This window comes from Scylla paramamosain, chromosome 2, assembly GCF_035594125.1.
Source record: "Scylla paramamosain isolate STU-SP2022 chromosome 2, ASM3559412v1, whole genome shotgun sequence".
NCBI classification, from domain to species: Eukaryota; Metazoa; Arthropoda; class Malacostraca; order Decapoda; family Portunidae; genus Scylla; species Scylla paramamosain.
In genome coordinates, this window is record NC_087152.1 from 19,184,926 (window position 1) to 19,201,872 (window position 16,947).

The following is a 16,947-nucleotide window of genomic DNA, read 5'->3' on the forward strand; positions in this document are numbered from 1 at the left end:
GTGCTGGTAGATGTGCTAAAAGTCTTGAAAAGATAGTGATGGAAAGTAGTGATACAGTTATTGTTGGTGATTTTAATCGTAAGGAGATAAATTGGGAGACATTGACAACTACTGTAAGTGAAAACTCATTGAGTAATAGACTGTTAAACTGGGCAGTGGAAACCTTGATGACTCAATGGGTTGATTGTGATACAAGATTTAGTGGAAGTGATAAACCATCAAGACTTGATTTAGTGTTTACCAATGACATGGTAAAAGTGATCAAGTGTTGATGGAATTTATCTTCAAAAATGAAAATGTAATCATTGATGAAAATTATAAGGTGAAAAGATTTGAATATATTAAAGCTGACTTTGAAGAATTAAGAAAATATATTGTTGCTGTGGATTGGAAAGACTTTGAAGACACAGAAGATGATTGGGAAAAATGGGATGAATATATAAGGACATATAATTCTGCTGTGGAGAAATTTGTATCTAGAGGAGGAGTAAGATGTAGAAAGGATAAAGAATAGTTCCGTACAAAATGCAAAGAGGCTAGAAATTGTAAGCTAAATGCTTGGAATAGATGGAAGAAGAGGAAAACTGAGAGCAGATGGGAGGAATATATTGATGCTAGAAATAAGTATGTTGAGATAATAAGAATGGAGAGAAGAAACTATGAAAGATATATAATAGAAAAGTGTATAAATGAACCCAAACTATTCTTTAGACATATTGATGAGGAAATGAAAAAGAAGGAAGGTGTATCAAAATTGAAAGTTGAAGGAAAAATCTATGAGGAAGCACAGGACATGGTGGAGGTTATGAATAATGGTTTCAGATCGGTACTTACTGTGGAAGGGGAGTTTTGATGCTGGAAGGGATAAGTTGGACTGGATATTGAAGGAATGTAGAGAACAACTGGCTGATAAAAATCAGTCTAGTGGTGACATCACTATCGCAGGGAAGAGTACCAAAAGATTGGAAGAGAGCAAATATTACACCAGTATTCAAAGGAGGAAATAAGGAAAACCCACTAAATTATAGACTAGTGCCCTTGACTAATGTTGTAGGAAAACTATGTGAAAGAACAATAAAGGAAAGATGGGTGGAACACTTGGAAAGAGATAAAGTTTTGGTAAATTATCAATTCGGATTTAGAAGGGGAAGGTCATGCTCCATGAATTTATTGTCCTTTTATTCAAGGGTAGTCAATATTGTGCAGGAGAGAGATGGGTGGGTGGATGATGTTTACTTAGCCTTGAAGAAAGCATTTGACAAAGTACCACACCGAAGATTGTTATGGAAGATAAAAAATTATGGAAAATGGAGGAAGACTGCTGGAGTGGATGGAGGATTATTTGGATGATATAGAGATGAGAACTGTAATACAAGACCAGAATTCATCTTGGCTGAAAGTAACTAGTAGTGTCCCACAGGGGTCAGTGTTGGGACCAATAATGTTTGTAATATATGTGAATGAAATAAATGAAGAAATAGATAGTTATATGAACTTATTTGTGGATGAAGCTCAGCTGATAAGAAGGGTAGAAAATGTAAATGACTGTACAATACTGCAGGATTATTTAAATAAGATAAACAGATAGAGTAAATCTTGGCAAATGGAATTCAATTTAAGTAAATGTAAAGTAATGGAGCTTGGTAAGAGTAAAAAAGAATACAATATTATGAGATGGATGGTGTGAAGTCAAAGAAATCAAAAGAAGAAGTGGTTTTGGGAGTAACAGTTATTGAAAATTTGACTCTGGACAGACATATTGATAAAATTACTGGAGAGATGATGAATTTATTGAAAAGAGTGAGAATGGCATTCTCATATTTGGATGAAGGAATGATTAAAAGTTGTTGATTTCCATGATGAGACCAAGATTGGAATGTGCAGCAGTCGTGTGGTCTTCTCATACAAGGAAGAATATTATAAAATTGGAAAGAGTACAAAGAGCAGTCACTAAGATGGTTCCAGAGTTGAATAAGTCAACCTATGAAGAAAAATTAAGAATGTTGGAAATTCCTACCTTTGAAAATAGGAGAGAGAGAGGAGATTTAGTAAACATCTATAAAATGATAAATGGTATGGAAAGTGTGAACAAAAAATGTTTTATAAATTTAGACACAGAAAGTACAAGGGGACACTGTAAGAAGTTGAAGAAAGTCAACTGTAGAAGAGACATCAAGAAGTATAGATGATTTTCCTCACAGAAGTATGAACAAATGGAATGAACTCAGTGAAGATGTTGCCAATACCATAACTGTCCATGCTTTTAAGACCAAACTGGATGGATTTAGAGACAGAATACTGTGAGATTACTCCCCTCCTGTAAACCACAACTAGGTAAATACAACTAGGTAAATACACACACACACACACACACACAGCCATTCCCCTATGGAAAGAGCTCAGAGCTCATAGTGACCGATCTTTGGGTAGGACTGAGACACACACACACACACACACACTGAGTAGTGTAGTGGTTACCACGCTCGGCTCACAACCAAGAAGACACAGGTTCAAATCCTGGGCGCAGCAAGGCAAATGGGCTAGCCTCTTGATGTGTAGCCCCTGTTCACCTAGCAGCAAGTAGGTATGGGATGTAACCCAAGGGGTTGTGACCTCGTTGTCCTGGTGTGTGGTGTGCGAGTGGTCTCAGTCCTACCCAAAGATTGGTAACTATGAGCTCTTGAGTTCTTTCCGCTGGGGAATGGCTGGCTGGGTGACCAGCAGACCAGCAGACGATCGTAGGTGAATCACACACACTCGCACTCACACACACACACACACACACACACACACACACACACACACACACACACACACACACACACACACACACCTTTAGACTGGGACCTTATCTGGAAGGCAAAACAAGACCTATGAAAATAAGACTTAAATCACAACAAGCAGCAGAAGAGATACTAGAAAGAACATCCGAACTAAGAGAAGTAGAAGATTGCAAAGATATATACATTAGGAAGAACAGGAATGAAGAAGAAGAATGCAAAAAATTGAAAGGAATGTATGAAGAGGCTAAAGTGAAAAATTAATCAAGAACAGAAGAAGAAAAGACTGAATTTTTTGGAGAGTTTTGGGAGACAGTGAAGAAATGGTTCATAAAGCAAAAGAAATTAATGAAAATAAAATAGAAAAATAGTAAAAATGAAGGACTGAATGTGATGTATACAGACATAGACGAATTGATATACAGAAAACTGGAATTACAAGACTAGGTATCTAAAAGAAAAGATCCAAGGATGAGATGTTTAACAGAAACAAAGCTAAAAGAAGAAAACCAGATAGTCATTAACAAAAAACTACAATATATGGAGTTGAGATAGGATTGGTAAAGGAGGGGGAGGTGTAATGATAATGACAAGAAAAGAGGTGAAGACAAAAATAGTGAAATATGGAGAAGGAAAAGCAGAAATAGTGAGTGTTACCGTGAAGGACAATAATGGAGAAATACTGATGGTAATGACAACATATGTACCACTCAAAACAAACTCTTGGAGCAAGGAAGAAGATGAGAAAATAATAGAAGATACCATTCAGTGCTTGAGTAAATTAATCAAAAGTAATAAAAGCATTGGTTGGTGACTTCAGTTGCAAAGAAGTAAATTAGGAAATGTTTGAGGCTGGAAGAAATGAGACTGCATAGGGAGAAAGATTTCTGAAACTGACTATGGAAAACACAATGATGCAATGGTGACTGAAATGAATGGATGAATGGGTAGACTGTGTGTATTAAGATTTAAAAAAAAAAAAGCTTTTGACAAAGTTCTCCACAACACATTACTATGGAAGTTAGAAAATATAGGAGGATTAAATGGAAAAATATAAAAAAATGGATGAAAAGTTATTTAACAAGAAGAGAAATGAGAACAGTAGTAAAAGATGTAAAATCAAAATGGAGAAAGGTAAATAGTGGAGTACCACAAGGATCAGTGCTGGCACCAATACTTTTCCTAACCTGCATAATTATATGTCTGAAGGGGTAGAGTTACATGAGTTTGTTTGCAGACGATGGAAAATTACAAAGACATACAAGAAACAACAAAGACTATGAAATTCTACAAGAAGGCTTGAATAAAATCTGGAACTGGAGTAAGAAATTGGAGATTGAATTTAATGTGAAAAAATGTCATGTAATGGAAACACGAAAAAGTGAAGAGACCAAAATGAACATATAAAATTGGAAATGAAGAAATAATGAAAGTACAAGAAGAGAAAGATCTGGGAGTGATAAAATAAAATAGGATAGCCAACAGTCGAAGAAACATGTAGAAAAGATATTCAGAGATACACATAAAATTATGAGAAATATTGGAACAGTATTCCACTACATGGATAAAGATATGATGAGAAAGATAATTACCACTCTGATCATACCAAAGTTGGAATATGCTAAATCAGTATTATCTCCCCACAAAAAGAAACATGTAATAAAACTAGAAAGGATGCAAGGAATGGCAACAAAGATGGTTCCAGAACTGAAAAAAATAACATATGAAGACAGGTTAAAGGAAATGAACCTGCCAACAATGGAACAAAGAAGAGAAAGGGGAGACTTAATACTGATTTATAAATTGTGAAATAGAGTGGAAGAAATTGATAATGAGAAATTACTTCTAAGAGAGGTAAAAAATACCAGATACACATGAGGCCACAGTAAAAAACTAAGAAAAGGAAGATACTTGAATAACATAAAGAAATATAGTTTCCCACAGAGAAATATAGAAGTTTAGGGCAAGCTAAGTGAGGGTGTAGCATCGGCAATGAATGTGCAAAATTTTAATGAAAAATTGGATAAGTATAAATATAGAGGCAGAACCACATGAGCATAGCTCAGGCTTTGTAAATTACAATTAGGTAAATACACACACAAGTGTCAAAATACGTAGAGATGAAGAGAAGAATTATGAAAAGAATGTTGTGGTTAAATGTAAAAACCAACCATTTATCAGTGAAAAATTGAAGAGTAAAGAAGACATTAGCTAGGTAGAAGTCAGAGAAGAAATGGTCGAAGACCCAAAAGAGATGGCTGTAGTGTTCAACAGATACTTCCACACATTGTTTACTAAGAAAAAATATTTTAGGGAAGAAAGGATAGCAATGGAAAAATGGGACTGGTCTGAAAGAGGTAGTAAAATCAACAGAAGAAGTAAAGAATATGTTGGAAGAGCTGAATGTAAGGAAAGTAATGGGATTTGATGGTGTGTCAAACTCAATTTTAAAGGAGTGCAGCCCACAAGTAGCCAAAGTGACACACTATGATCAGCATCTTGTTGGAAGGAAAAGTACATAAAGATTGGAAATGGGCTGATATTACCCCAGTTTATGAGGCCGGAAGTAAAGAAGGCCCATTAAACTATAGACTAGTATCACTGACAAGTGTGGTGACAAATATTTGTGAAAAGATCAAGAACAGAAAGATGAAATACTTGAAAGACAACAATGTGATAATAATAATAATAATAATAATAATAATTTGGATTCAGAGAAAGATCTTGTGTAACAACTTTGATAAGCTTTTACTTAAGAGTGATGCACATAGTGCAAGAGAAAGATGGATAGGCTGACTGCATATACTTAGACCTGAAAAAAGCGTTTGATAAAGTACCATACAGAAGGCTAATATGGAAACTGAAAAAATAGGAAGATTGGGAGGATCATTATTAAAATGGATGACCAACTTCTTGATGGACAGAGAAATGATGACAGTAATCAGAGGCAATAAGTTGAAATGGAGACCAGCAATAAGTGGAGTTCTGCAGGGATTGGTAGTAGCACCAGTTATGTTTGCAATATATATAAACAACATGATGGAAGGGGGTGACAAGCTACGTGTCTCTTTGCTGATGATGCTAAAATTATGAGAAAAGTAACATATGAAGAAGACTGTGAAGCTCTGAATCAAGACCTAATTAAAATAAAACAATGGTTGTTGAGGTGGATCATGGAGTTTAATGCCAAGAAATGTAGTGTGGTAAAGTTTGGAAAAAGTGTGAGAAGAACAGAAGGCACTTAATATTTAGGAAATGAGAAAATTACCATAAGATCAGAAGAAAAAGATCTGGGATTAACCATTTTACTAAACTTGTTTGTGAGGCATGTAAACAAGATCACTAGAGAAACATAATCTGCTGAGAAACATCAAGATGGCATTCACCTACATTGATGAAGATACGATAAAAAATCTGATAACAACAATGATATATCCAAGACTGGAGTACACAGCATTAGTGTGGTCACCAAGTTTGAAGAAGGATATCAGAAAGCTAGAAAGAATTCAGAGAGCTGCAACTAAAATCCCTACAAGCCTAAGAGGGTATAGTTATGAAGGGAGATTGATGAGATTGGGCTTAACTTCACTGGAAAAGGGAGGGAAAGAGGTGATTTGATAGCACTATATAGAATATTGGAAGGGATGGAAAAGTTGGATAGGGATGATCTTGTGATACCAGATATGAGAAGTACCAGAAGACATGGAAGGAAATTGATAAGGAGTGTTTGCAGAAGAGACATCAAGAAACATAGCTTTCCCCACAGGAGCACAGCAGTGTGGAATTAACTTATTGATGAAACAGTGTGTGCCAAAAATAGTCCATAAATTTAAGAAAAATTTGGATAAAAGTTGATATGGAGACAGGATAGCAAGAGTCTAGTGTGGCTCTTGTCCTGTATCTCACAACTAAGTAAATACAACTAGGTAAATACACAAACAGCCAAGCTGGGAGGACGCATGGGTAGCAGCTCCATGAGTACGATAAGCCAGTTGTGGTATGGGGAGTTGGAGTAGTGTTGTTTCCATCTCCATAATGAAATAGAAGTGATGTTAAAAGGAGAGGTGAAAGAGAAAAATAGAAGGGGAAAATGGAGCCGAACTGAAGTGAACTGTTTATGCCAAGTGATGGGTCAGCAGCGGGAGAAAGCAAAAGTGAAACCTTTTCAGGGCTTAATGCAGGAGACAGGGAGATAAACACAAAATTGTGACAAAGAAGGGTGTTGCCCTTAGAATATTATGATGAAAAATTGATGGAGAGAATTAAAGTTACAGAAAAGATTCAGGTAAGCCATTGTAAAGAAATAAAGGGATTGAGAGCCAAAAATGTAGAGCTTAGAGATCAGTGTAGCACTTTGGAAATTGAAATTAAGCAATGCAGTAAGAAAGTGGAAGGAAGTGTCAAAACTGTAGTTCATATAAATGAAAGGCAAGATGCATGGAAAAACTCCAAGAAGGAGAAAAGGTAAATTTTGAGAGTAAAGCAGATAAATTGGAAAAAAGAAATGAGTGAGAAAGAGGCCATGCAAGGAGGGAATGTAAACTTTGAGAAAATAATAGAGGAACAGTTAAATATGGTGAGAAAATAATAGAGGAACAATTAAATGAGGCCAGAATAACACAAAAGGTGGTAAAAGTTATCAAGAATAATGAATCCCTTGTCAGGGATACAGTTGACAAAAATAAATGCATTATTGTCTTTGGGATTAAAGAAAATAAGGGATCAAAGCAGTGAGAGAGAAAGAGCTGAAAGAGGTAGTAAACAAAGTGGCGGGAAAGGTACAAGAGGAGGGAAGATGTCTGGTAAATGAAGTAGAAGAATATCACAGGTTAGGGAAATCCATAGATGAAGGGGACATACCCATAAGAATCAAATTTAAATCCCAGAAAGATGCTGAGCATGCTCTGGCAAGGGCCTGGATGAAGTAACAAAAAACATATGGCTGAGAAGAGACTTAAAAGAAGAGGAGAGGGAAGAGGTAATTAAACATCTATCACTTCACAACCTTCTATCTGATCAACAGTATGGGTTCTGTCAAGACCGCTCTACTGGTGATTTTCTTGCTTTCCTTACTGAGTCTTGGTCATCCTCTTTTAGAGATTTTAGTGAAACTTTTGCTGTTAGTTTGGAAATATCAATAGCTTTTGATAGAGTCTGGCACAAAGCTTTGATTTCCAAACTAGCCTCCTACGGCTTCTATCCTACTCTCTGTAACTTCACCTCAAGTTTCCTTTCTGACCATTCTATTGCTGCTGTAGTAGACTGTCACTGATCTTATCCTAAATCTATTAACAGTGGTGCTCCTCAAGGTTCTGTCCTGTCACCCACTCTCTTCTTATTATTCATCAATGACCTTCTAAACCAAACTTCTTGTCCTATCCACTCCTACGCTGATGATACCATCCAGCACTTTTCCACGTCTTTTCATAGACATCCCTCTTCAGGAAGTAAACATTTCATGCAGGGAAGCCACAGAATGCATGACTTCTGACCTTTCTAAAATTTCTGATTGGGGCAGAGCAAACTTGGTATTGTTCAATGCCTCAAAAACTCAATTCTTCCATCTGTCAACTCGACACAACCTTCCAGACAACTATCCCCTCTTCTTTAATGACACTTAACTGTCCCTCTCTTCTACACTGAACATCCTCAGTCTTTCCTTTACTTATAATCTGAACTAGAAACTTCACATCTCTAGCTAAAACAGTTTCTATGAATTTAGGTGTTCTGAGACTTCTCTGTCAGTTTTTCTTACCCCCCCCCCCACAGCTGCTAACTCTGTACAAGGGTCTTATCCATCCATGTATGGAATATGCTTCACATGTCTGGGGGGGGGGGGTTCCACTCATACTGCTCTTCTAGACAGGGTAGAATTAAAAGCTTTTTTGTCTCATGAACTCCTCTCCTCAAACTGTCTTCAGCCTCTCTCATCGCTGCAGTGTTGCATCTCTAGCTATCTTCTACCATTATTTTCATGATAACTGCTCTTCTGATCTTGCTGACTGCATATCTCCCCTTCTGCAGCCTTGCTGCACAAGACTTTCTTCTTTCTCTCACCCCTATTCTGTTCACCTCTCTAATGCAAGAGTTAACCAGTATTCTCAATCATTCATCCCTTTCTCTGGTAAACTGTGGAACTCCCTGCCTACTTCTGTATTTCCACCTTCCTTTCACCTTTCAAGACACTTATCCTTCAATTTTTGACTACCACTTTGTCTCTTTTTTGGGACTGGCATTTCAGTGTTTTTTTTTTTTTTTTTTTTTTTTTTTTGGCCATTGTCTCTCATACATAGAAAAAAAAAAAAAGAGGGAGGAAGTAAAGGCAAAAAATGAGGAGAGAACAGAAGAGTAGGAGATATTCTATTGGAAAGTTTTGGACATGAAATAGAGGATGTGATACCTGAACAGGAGGGAGAAAAGGAAACAAGTTGAGAAAAAAGCACATGGAGTGTGGCAAACACTAATATTATGGGCTTCATCTCAGGATAAAGGGAGTTAAATATTTAATTAAACAAGAAAAGTCCAGATATAATGGGCCTCACAGAAATGAAATTGTATGATGAGTTAGAAGGAGTAAAGAACATTGGACAAAACTTATGCAACTTATGGAAAAGAAGTAGAACAGATAAGAAAGAAAGTGTGATGTTTTTAGTTAAGAAAAGCTTAAAAGTAGTTGAAATGGAATGTGGCAATGGACTAGCAGTAACATCATAAATTAGAGTGGAAAGTATACAGAGTAAAGAGACAATTCATAATGACTTACATACCATCCAAACCAATGCCTGGTTGAATGAAGAACATTATGAAATGGCAAAAGACACAAAGAACTGGCTAGAGAAAATGCTAAGTGGTGATAAGGTGATTATGATGGGAGACTTTAAATGTAAGGTGTGCTGGGAAGAGTGATACACTGAAGGAACATAATCATCTTGGGGAAATAAAATTATCACAACTAGCAATGAATAATGTATTAACACAATGGATAAAAATTGATACAAGATTTTGAAAAGGTGGAGAAACATCGAGACTAGATCTATTATTTAGCAAGGAACCAGAAGGAATTGAGAATGTTCACATAGAGTGTCTATTAGCTAAGTGACCATGCTACCATAGAATTCAATATAAATGAGGATTAGAGGATAGAAGAAATGAAGAACACCATGTTGGGAGATATAACTACAGTAAGGCAGATTTTGACATGAGGAAGTTTTTTCAAGAAGAGAGATGGGATATGTTCCATAAGGCTACAGGGGTCCAAGAGAAGTGGGAGAGTTTCTTAAAAATATACAAAGGAGAAAAGTTTGTGCCTAAAGGGCAGACAATAATAGTAAAAAAGTGTACTTTAATAAAAGATGTGAACCAGAAAGAAAGATGAAAGAGTATTCTTGGAAAAAGTGGAGAAAAAGCAAAAGAATTAACCTATGGAATAATTACAAACAAGCAAGAAATGGTTATGTGAAGATCCTGAGAGATGAACAAAGACAGTTTGAAAAGATACAGTAGACAAGTGTAAGTATGAGCCCAAACTCTTCTATAGATATGTGAATGGTAAAGTGAAAAGCAAAGTGAGCATAAAAAACTAAGGGTAGATGGAGAGATATATGAAGACCCCCAAAAAATGGCAGAAGTGATGAATAATAGGAAGTTTTTACAAAGGAAAAGGAATTTATAAGGCCACTGGACATACAGGAAAATAGAAAAATGGAGGAATTTCAAGTAACGATACAGGAAATTAATGCAACCATTAAAATTTTAGGTGTGAGAAAGGCCGCAGGACTGGATGGAGTGTTGGGATGGGTATTAAAAGAATGCAGTGACCAGCTTAAAGATAAATTACATACCATCATATGTACCTCTCCTAATGAAGGAATAGTTCCACAGGATTGGAAAAGGACAAACATCATGCCCATATTTAAAAGAGGAAACACACAAGACCCACAAAATTACAGATCAGTTTTGCTGACGATTATGGTAGCAAAACTATGTGAAAGGATCATAAAAGAACAAATGGACCAAATATCTGGAAGATAATGAAATTCCTACAAATTGTCAATTTGGTTTTAGAAAGAGGAGATCTTGTCTTACCAATTTGTTGTGTTATTATCCAAGAGCGATTGAGATACAGGCGAGAGATAGTTGGGCAGACTGCATTTACCTAGATTTAAGAAAAGGTTTTGATAAGGTGCCACATAAAAGACTTAAATGAAAACTGGAGAAGATAGATGGTGTAAATGAAAGACTGCTGGAATGGATGGAGGATTTTTTTAAAACAGAGAAATGCAAACAGTAATAAGAGACCAGACATCAGTGTGGAACCCGATATTAAGTGGAGTCCCCTCCAGGATCAGTGTTAGCAGCAGTAATGTTCATGGTGTATATAAATGACGTGGTGGAGAATGTATACAGCTATGTGAGCCTTTTAGCTGACGATGCAAAACTTCAGAGAAAAGTGAAGGAAATTGAAGATTTGAAGAAATGCAGAGATCTGGAAGGTGTGAGAGTAGAGCAACAGATGGCAAATGGAATTCAACTCTGGAAAGTGTAAAAAGATGGAGTTTGGAAAAAGTAACAGAAGGTGTAGTTATAACTATAAGATGGGGAATGAAACAATAAGACAACAGAGGGGAAAAATCTGGGAGTGATGTTCTCAGAGGAATTATCACTGGAAAAACATATTAATAAGATAACCGGTGAAACTCTCAACCTACTAAGAAATATGAGTTGCCTTTGCTTATCTAGATGTAGAAATGATGATGAAAATAATCACCACAATGATACTCCAAGATTAAAATATGTAGCAGGAATTTGGTCACCACATAAAAAAAAAAAACACATAAGAAAGTTAGAAGGCATACAGAGAACAGCAACCAAGATGACACCAGAATTGCGAGATTTGCCATATGAGGAGAGACTAGCTAGCATGCAACTCCCAACCTTGGAAAGGAGATGAGAGAGAGAGGTGACATGATTGCACTTTACGGATTACTGAGTGGGATGGAAAAACTAGATAGAAATATCTATTTTTAATGAATGAAAGAGAAACAAGGGGACATGGAAGAAAACTAAAAACAACCACCTACAGAAGGGACATAAAGAGACGTATTGAGGCATGGAATGGACTGGAGGGGAAAGTGGTGTGTCCTTGAAATATTCATGACTAAGGAAAAGTTTGATAAAAACAGTTATGGAGATGGGACAGTACAAGCTTAGCTCCTCTCCCATATATCACAACTAAGTAAATAGACACACACACACACACACACACACACACACCACACACGCACACACACACATACACACACTCACACACACACATTGCTGTTGGAAAAAAGTTAAGGACATCAGTAAAAGTGTACTTGAACTTGAGTACAGGACTTGAACACAAGTTTAGATATAAAATGGAATACTTGTACTTGGACTCATGATATTGTAATGTAATTGTACTTTAATTGAAAACAAAATTATGTACTCAAACACAAGCCTGGTTTGCTAATGATACTGCCTTTTTGAGAGTAAAAGGGAACTTTAGAGTATGGTGGATCAATTATTAGATGAAAACAGAAGGTGAATGCAGAAAAATCTAAGGGGATGATTTTCAAGAGGAAGAAAGTAGAGAAGTGTGATGACCTTATAGGGTGAGTGTGCCAGCTGTGAGGCAGTTATGGGAGGAAAGGCAATGGAGGAGGTGAAAGAATTAAGTATTTGGGAAAAGTATCATGCAAACATGGTGAGACAGATGGGGAAATAAGAGAGATGGTTATGGAAGCTTAATGTGTCATTGGATCATTTGCATGGGTTATGAAATGTAGAAATGTGTCTAGGAATATAAGGAAAGCTTAAAGGAGTAATATCCTCCTATCAACTTTGTCATATTGATTAGAGACATAGACATTAAATGATCAATGGTAAACAAGAATGCATGCTGTGGAAAGTAGACCTGAGAGAAGCTTGTTGTAAAACAGAATGGAAGAGTGAGAACAGTGAAAATATTCATGAGAAGTGTGGTGTGAACATGTGTGCAAGCAGTGGGAATTGTGGAATGGTGGCGTGAGTAAAAAGGAATATATTATGATGGCATGGTTTTATTGAAAGGATGAAGAGTAAAAGTTTGTAAAAGAAAGTATAGGTAAGTAAAACTGAGGGAAATATCACTTTGAAAGTGAAATTATAAGATAAAGGAGTACATGTGTGAAAGAGGTGCTAGTAGAAGCCATATGCTTGAACAAGCAAGGAGAGGTGAAGGATGCTGGGGTCACCACCTTGAGGGACACTCCGGGAGGGAACAAGGCATTAGAGATAAATAAAAAGATAGATAGATAGATACATCTATTTATAAGTACTACAGTATAACCCCAGCTATTTGGTATTTAACTATCCAGAATTCTCAAGTAACCAAAATTTTTTCAAGGGGAAATAAATAAATAAAATAATATTTAAAAAATCACAAATATTTTAAATTGGCACCAAGCAAGTAGTGTGAGTGGAATGTTTAGCTTTCCCATCACTGGCAGAATATTCTCCACCACAACAAGTTTCTTAGTTGAATATTTCTGCCAGATATCCATACAGTTTCCTTAATTGTCTGCCATGCCAAAGGTCCCAGCCAAATGTAAATGTAAACATCCTTTGGTTCAGAACAAACATAACATCGTCAGTGCAGAGCCTACACCGGTTGATAGGCCTGTGCTTGTGGAAGAAAACCCTGATAGTGATACATATGAATAAAATTAGTGTTAAGGCACTAGTTTTATAAGATATATATACAGTAGTAAATAAGGAAGATTATTGTGTACCCTGAAAATTTATATAAGTGTCAACATACAGACGATATGGTAAATACAGTGCCTGCTTCAGTGCACTCTGCAAGGAATATACATACATTCATAAGTACAGCTCTTTTATTTTATGTTGTTTTTTATTTCTTTGTCTTTCACTTGTATCTGCCATACTTACAAGTACTAGTGTAGTGTATTTTACTTCAGTTTTTACTGAAAATAGAATATTTATAAGAGTAAAACTCAGCTAACCAGAAAATCCAACTATCCAGAACACACTATCCCCCTTGGGTGCCGGATAGCTGGAGTTATACTGTACTACTACAGTGGCATTGTATATTCTTAAATGTGGCACTCTTGGGATTAGATAGTGTCATGTTATATAAAATATTGAATTACTGAAAATAATTACTAGTCCTTCATTCTAATGTAAGAAATTTGTGTACATATGTCTACTTGTCTGTAACGTGTCTCTCATTGCAGCGGCGTAATGAATACCTCCACTTGCTGTGGGGTGTGGTGGAAGCTGGGGGCTGGCAGGAGCATCAGCACAGGCGCCATGAGGTTTCTACTTGCTGCTCTAATATCTTGGCTGAGGAGGAGCCAGTTGCCCTTAAGGACCAAGCACTCATTCAAAGACTCATTGATTCTTATCCGAAGTTCTTTAATGATGATAACTAGTCCAGCTTGTGTGTGGTGGAGGTGGAGGGGTATGTTTGTGTGGGTGTTCAGTGTCAGGTGTTGTCACTGTGGGTGGGAGGATGGAGGCTGTTAGTGCTGGGACAAATGTATGTACTATAAAAAATATATGAAGTACATGTGCTCAAAGGCAGCTTGCTTTGCAATTTGGAGTTTAAAAAATGTGCTTATATATATTTTTTTCATTAGCATTGTTTGGTGTTGTTACATGCTATCGGGTACATAGAGGCCTTCCCAGCCTTCTCAGGAGGAGATTTGAGGTTGCAGCAGCAGCAGCAGTAGCAATGTTGCCATTGAAGTCAGCTGTGGCAGTACCTCACACTAACATTAGTGTTAAAAAAAGAAAATGAAAACTTAAAGAAAATTGCCATTTTAAAGCTATGATATGAGTTGATATCCAGTCAGTTAACAACAAGTATGTGAATAAGAAAATTAAATGCATGAGTTATGTAAGAATTACATACAACACACTATATATGCAAGAAATAACAAAGTTTATATTATGTTATGCATTATTTATGCAAATATTGAAAATGTACAGCATTTCAACAAGGGTTTTCAGTTCTAGAAACACTAAAATGAAAAATAACAAATCTGTCCCAGCCATCCTTCATAAAAAGTGTGGACCATATCTTAAGTAAATAGTCTTAGTCCCGCTGGTTCACACTAGTCTGTTTTTATGGATTCCGTCTCCATTTACTGTCCAACAATGACGTCATAGAAACAGAGTTCATAATGAATGGAGGAGTTGGCCACCATCTCCGTATCCATGTTTGTCAACATGACCGTATGGAGAAGAGACTCCTCAACAAGGAATTTGTATACTTCTTGCCACCTTGCTGCCTGCAGCTGACGAAGAGAGGCCAGTGAGGTGGAGAAGAGTGTCATTTATTGCGCAGTAAAGAAATATAAATAACTACACACTAATGAATCCTACAAGCCACAGTGGGATCAGTAGTGTCTGTTGTATCAATGCACGGTGTGCTGAAGAAGCAGGCTATACCAGCATTTTCCAGTTGCCTGGTTGTCAATTATTAATACACTGTCATTACCATAGCTGCTGAGTGAGGCTTGTTGCATTTCTGCAGTTTGTTGGGCTGAAACCTGTCCAGTCCATCCTTGTGCTTGTGTTTACATGCCTTGCAGTATTGCCACACCTCACGCTGGGACCAAGGTCACTCCTCTTTTTTAACGAAGTGTAAAAATGTTTAATTTACAGTATAGCATTATTACATTACAAAGCTGTAATTCAATAATTTCATGTACTTAAGTATAGTACCTAGAACATTCAAAATATCAGTACATGTAACACTTCAAAGCTCTCGATACAAAGTTAAACTTGGTTCATCTCTTCTGCTCAACGGTGTATGCTCAAGCGGAGGCAGAAACAGAGCCCAGTTCCCACTGCAGTTGCTCAAACGGAAATGGTGGTGATGTCATTGTTGGACGGTGTATGGAAACAGAATCCGTAAAATTGGAGTAGTGTAAACCAGGCCTTACTTTAAACTGCTTTGTTTTATGTTATTTATTATTTTAGTGAAGAGTTCATTCAGAGCATCATTAACTGGCAAGCAGTGATGTAGCAAAGATCTGAACATCCTGGCTGTAGCTGAAGGAGAGTTTGAATGTGGCTGTTTTCACTGCAAGCAAGACTTTTGGCTTAGGCAAGGGTTTTTACTTAATATATTTCATCTAAAGCAAATGAAAAAAAAAAAATAGGATTATTGAGACAGCAGGAAGTAAAGTGGAACACAGAGTTAATGCAACAATGAATGCAATGATAACCCATACCACTTATGCTCTTGAGTTTGAATTTTTATATGGTACAAATATTCTGTTGTGTGTAAATATGTTGGGACTTTTCTCATAAAATTGCAGGGGTATTCAAGTGAAACATCTCTATGAAGGATAGACAGTGGCTACTAAGTTTTGCACCTGGGGCCATCAACATGCAGCAGTCCACACCCTTATGGGATCAGTGGGTATGAGTCTTGTGTGGTCTGTTATGAAAGTGTGTAATTTCATAATGCATGGAAGAATTTTTTTACTTGTTTTTTAAATATATTTTGAGGTTTATGTATAAAACTATTTTTTTCTTAATTGTTTTATATATGTTTTAAAGATATGATGTTTATTTGAGCAGTATATCACAATAATTTTTTGAAGACAATATTGATATCCAGTCAGTTGCCTGAGGTTACGATTACATTAGTTACTTTGGATGGCAGTGGGAGTTGACATTAGCTGAGGGTCATTCAGACATTGATGTGTCTTTATGACAAACAATATGGTCTCTCCCCCAAATGGCCCACACAGAATCAAAATGTTTAATGCTTTTTACAGAAAAAGAGAAAAGAAATTAGTTTCTACAGAGAATCATGTATCTTGTCTTTATTAACTATGCAAAGTAAGTGTTTTGTCAAATTTCTATCACCTTTGTTGTGCAAGTGGCTTCCAAGTTTGTATGATGTCTTTTGTGTGTGAATGATCATGATACTTAAGGTTCACAACCAGCCAGTGCTGAGGTGAGTCATATATTCCTTGTGATGCAGCTATAACCTTCATCATAATCCTATCCTGCCAGTGTCTCCTGCCTGTATACTGTATAAGAACCCACTCAGACACATTCATCTCAGCCTTCTATAAACTTATTTTAGTCTTTAAATTGAGTGAACTGTCAGGCTTCCTTTTGC

At 36.6% G+C, this 16,947-nt stretch overlaps 1 protein-coding gene across 1 annotated transcript in view; it reads left to right on the forward strand.

The window, feature by feature from the left end:
- LOC135111584 (NCK-interacting protein with SH3 domain-like) overlaps positions 1–14,424 on the forward strand; it is a 55,648-nt gene extending 41,224 nt beyond the window's left edge. The window contains exon 14 of the mRNA XM_064025038.1: positions 14,039–14,424. Coding sequence (XP_063881108.1) covers positions 14,039–14,236 — 198 coding nt within the window. The 3' untranslated portion in view covers positions 14,237–14,424. The remainder of the gene's footprint in view (positions 1–14,038) is intronic.
- Positions 14,425–16,947: the final 2,523 nt, after the last annotated feature.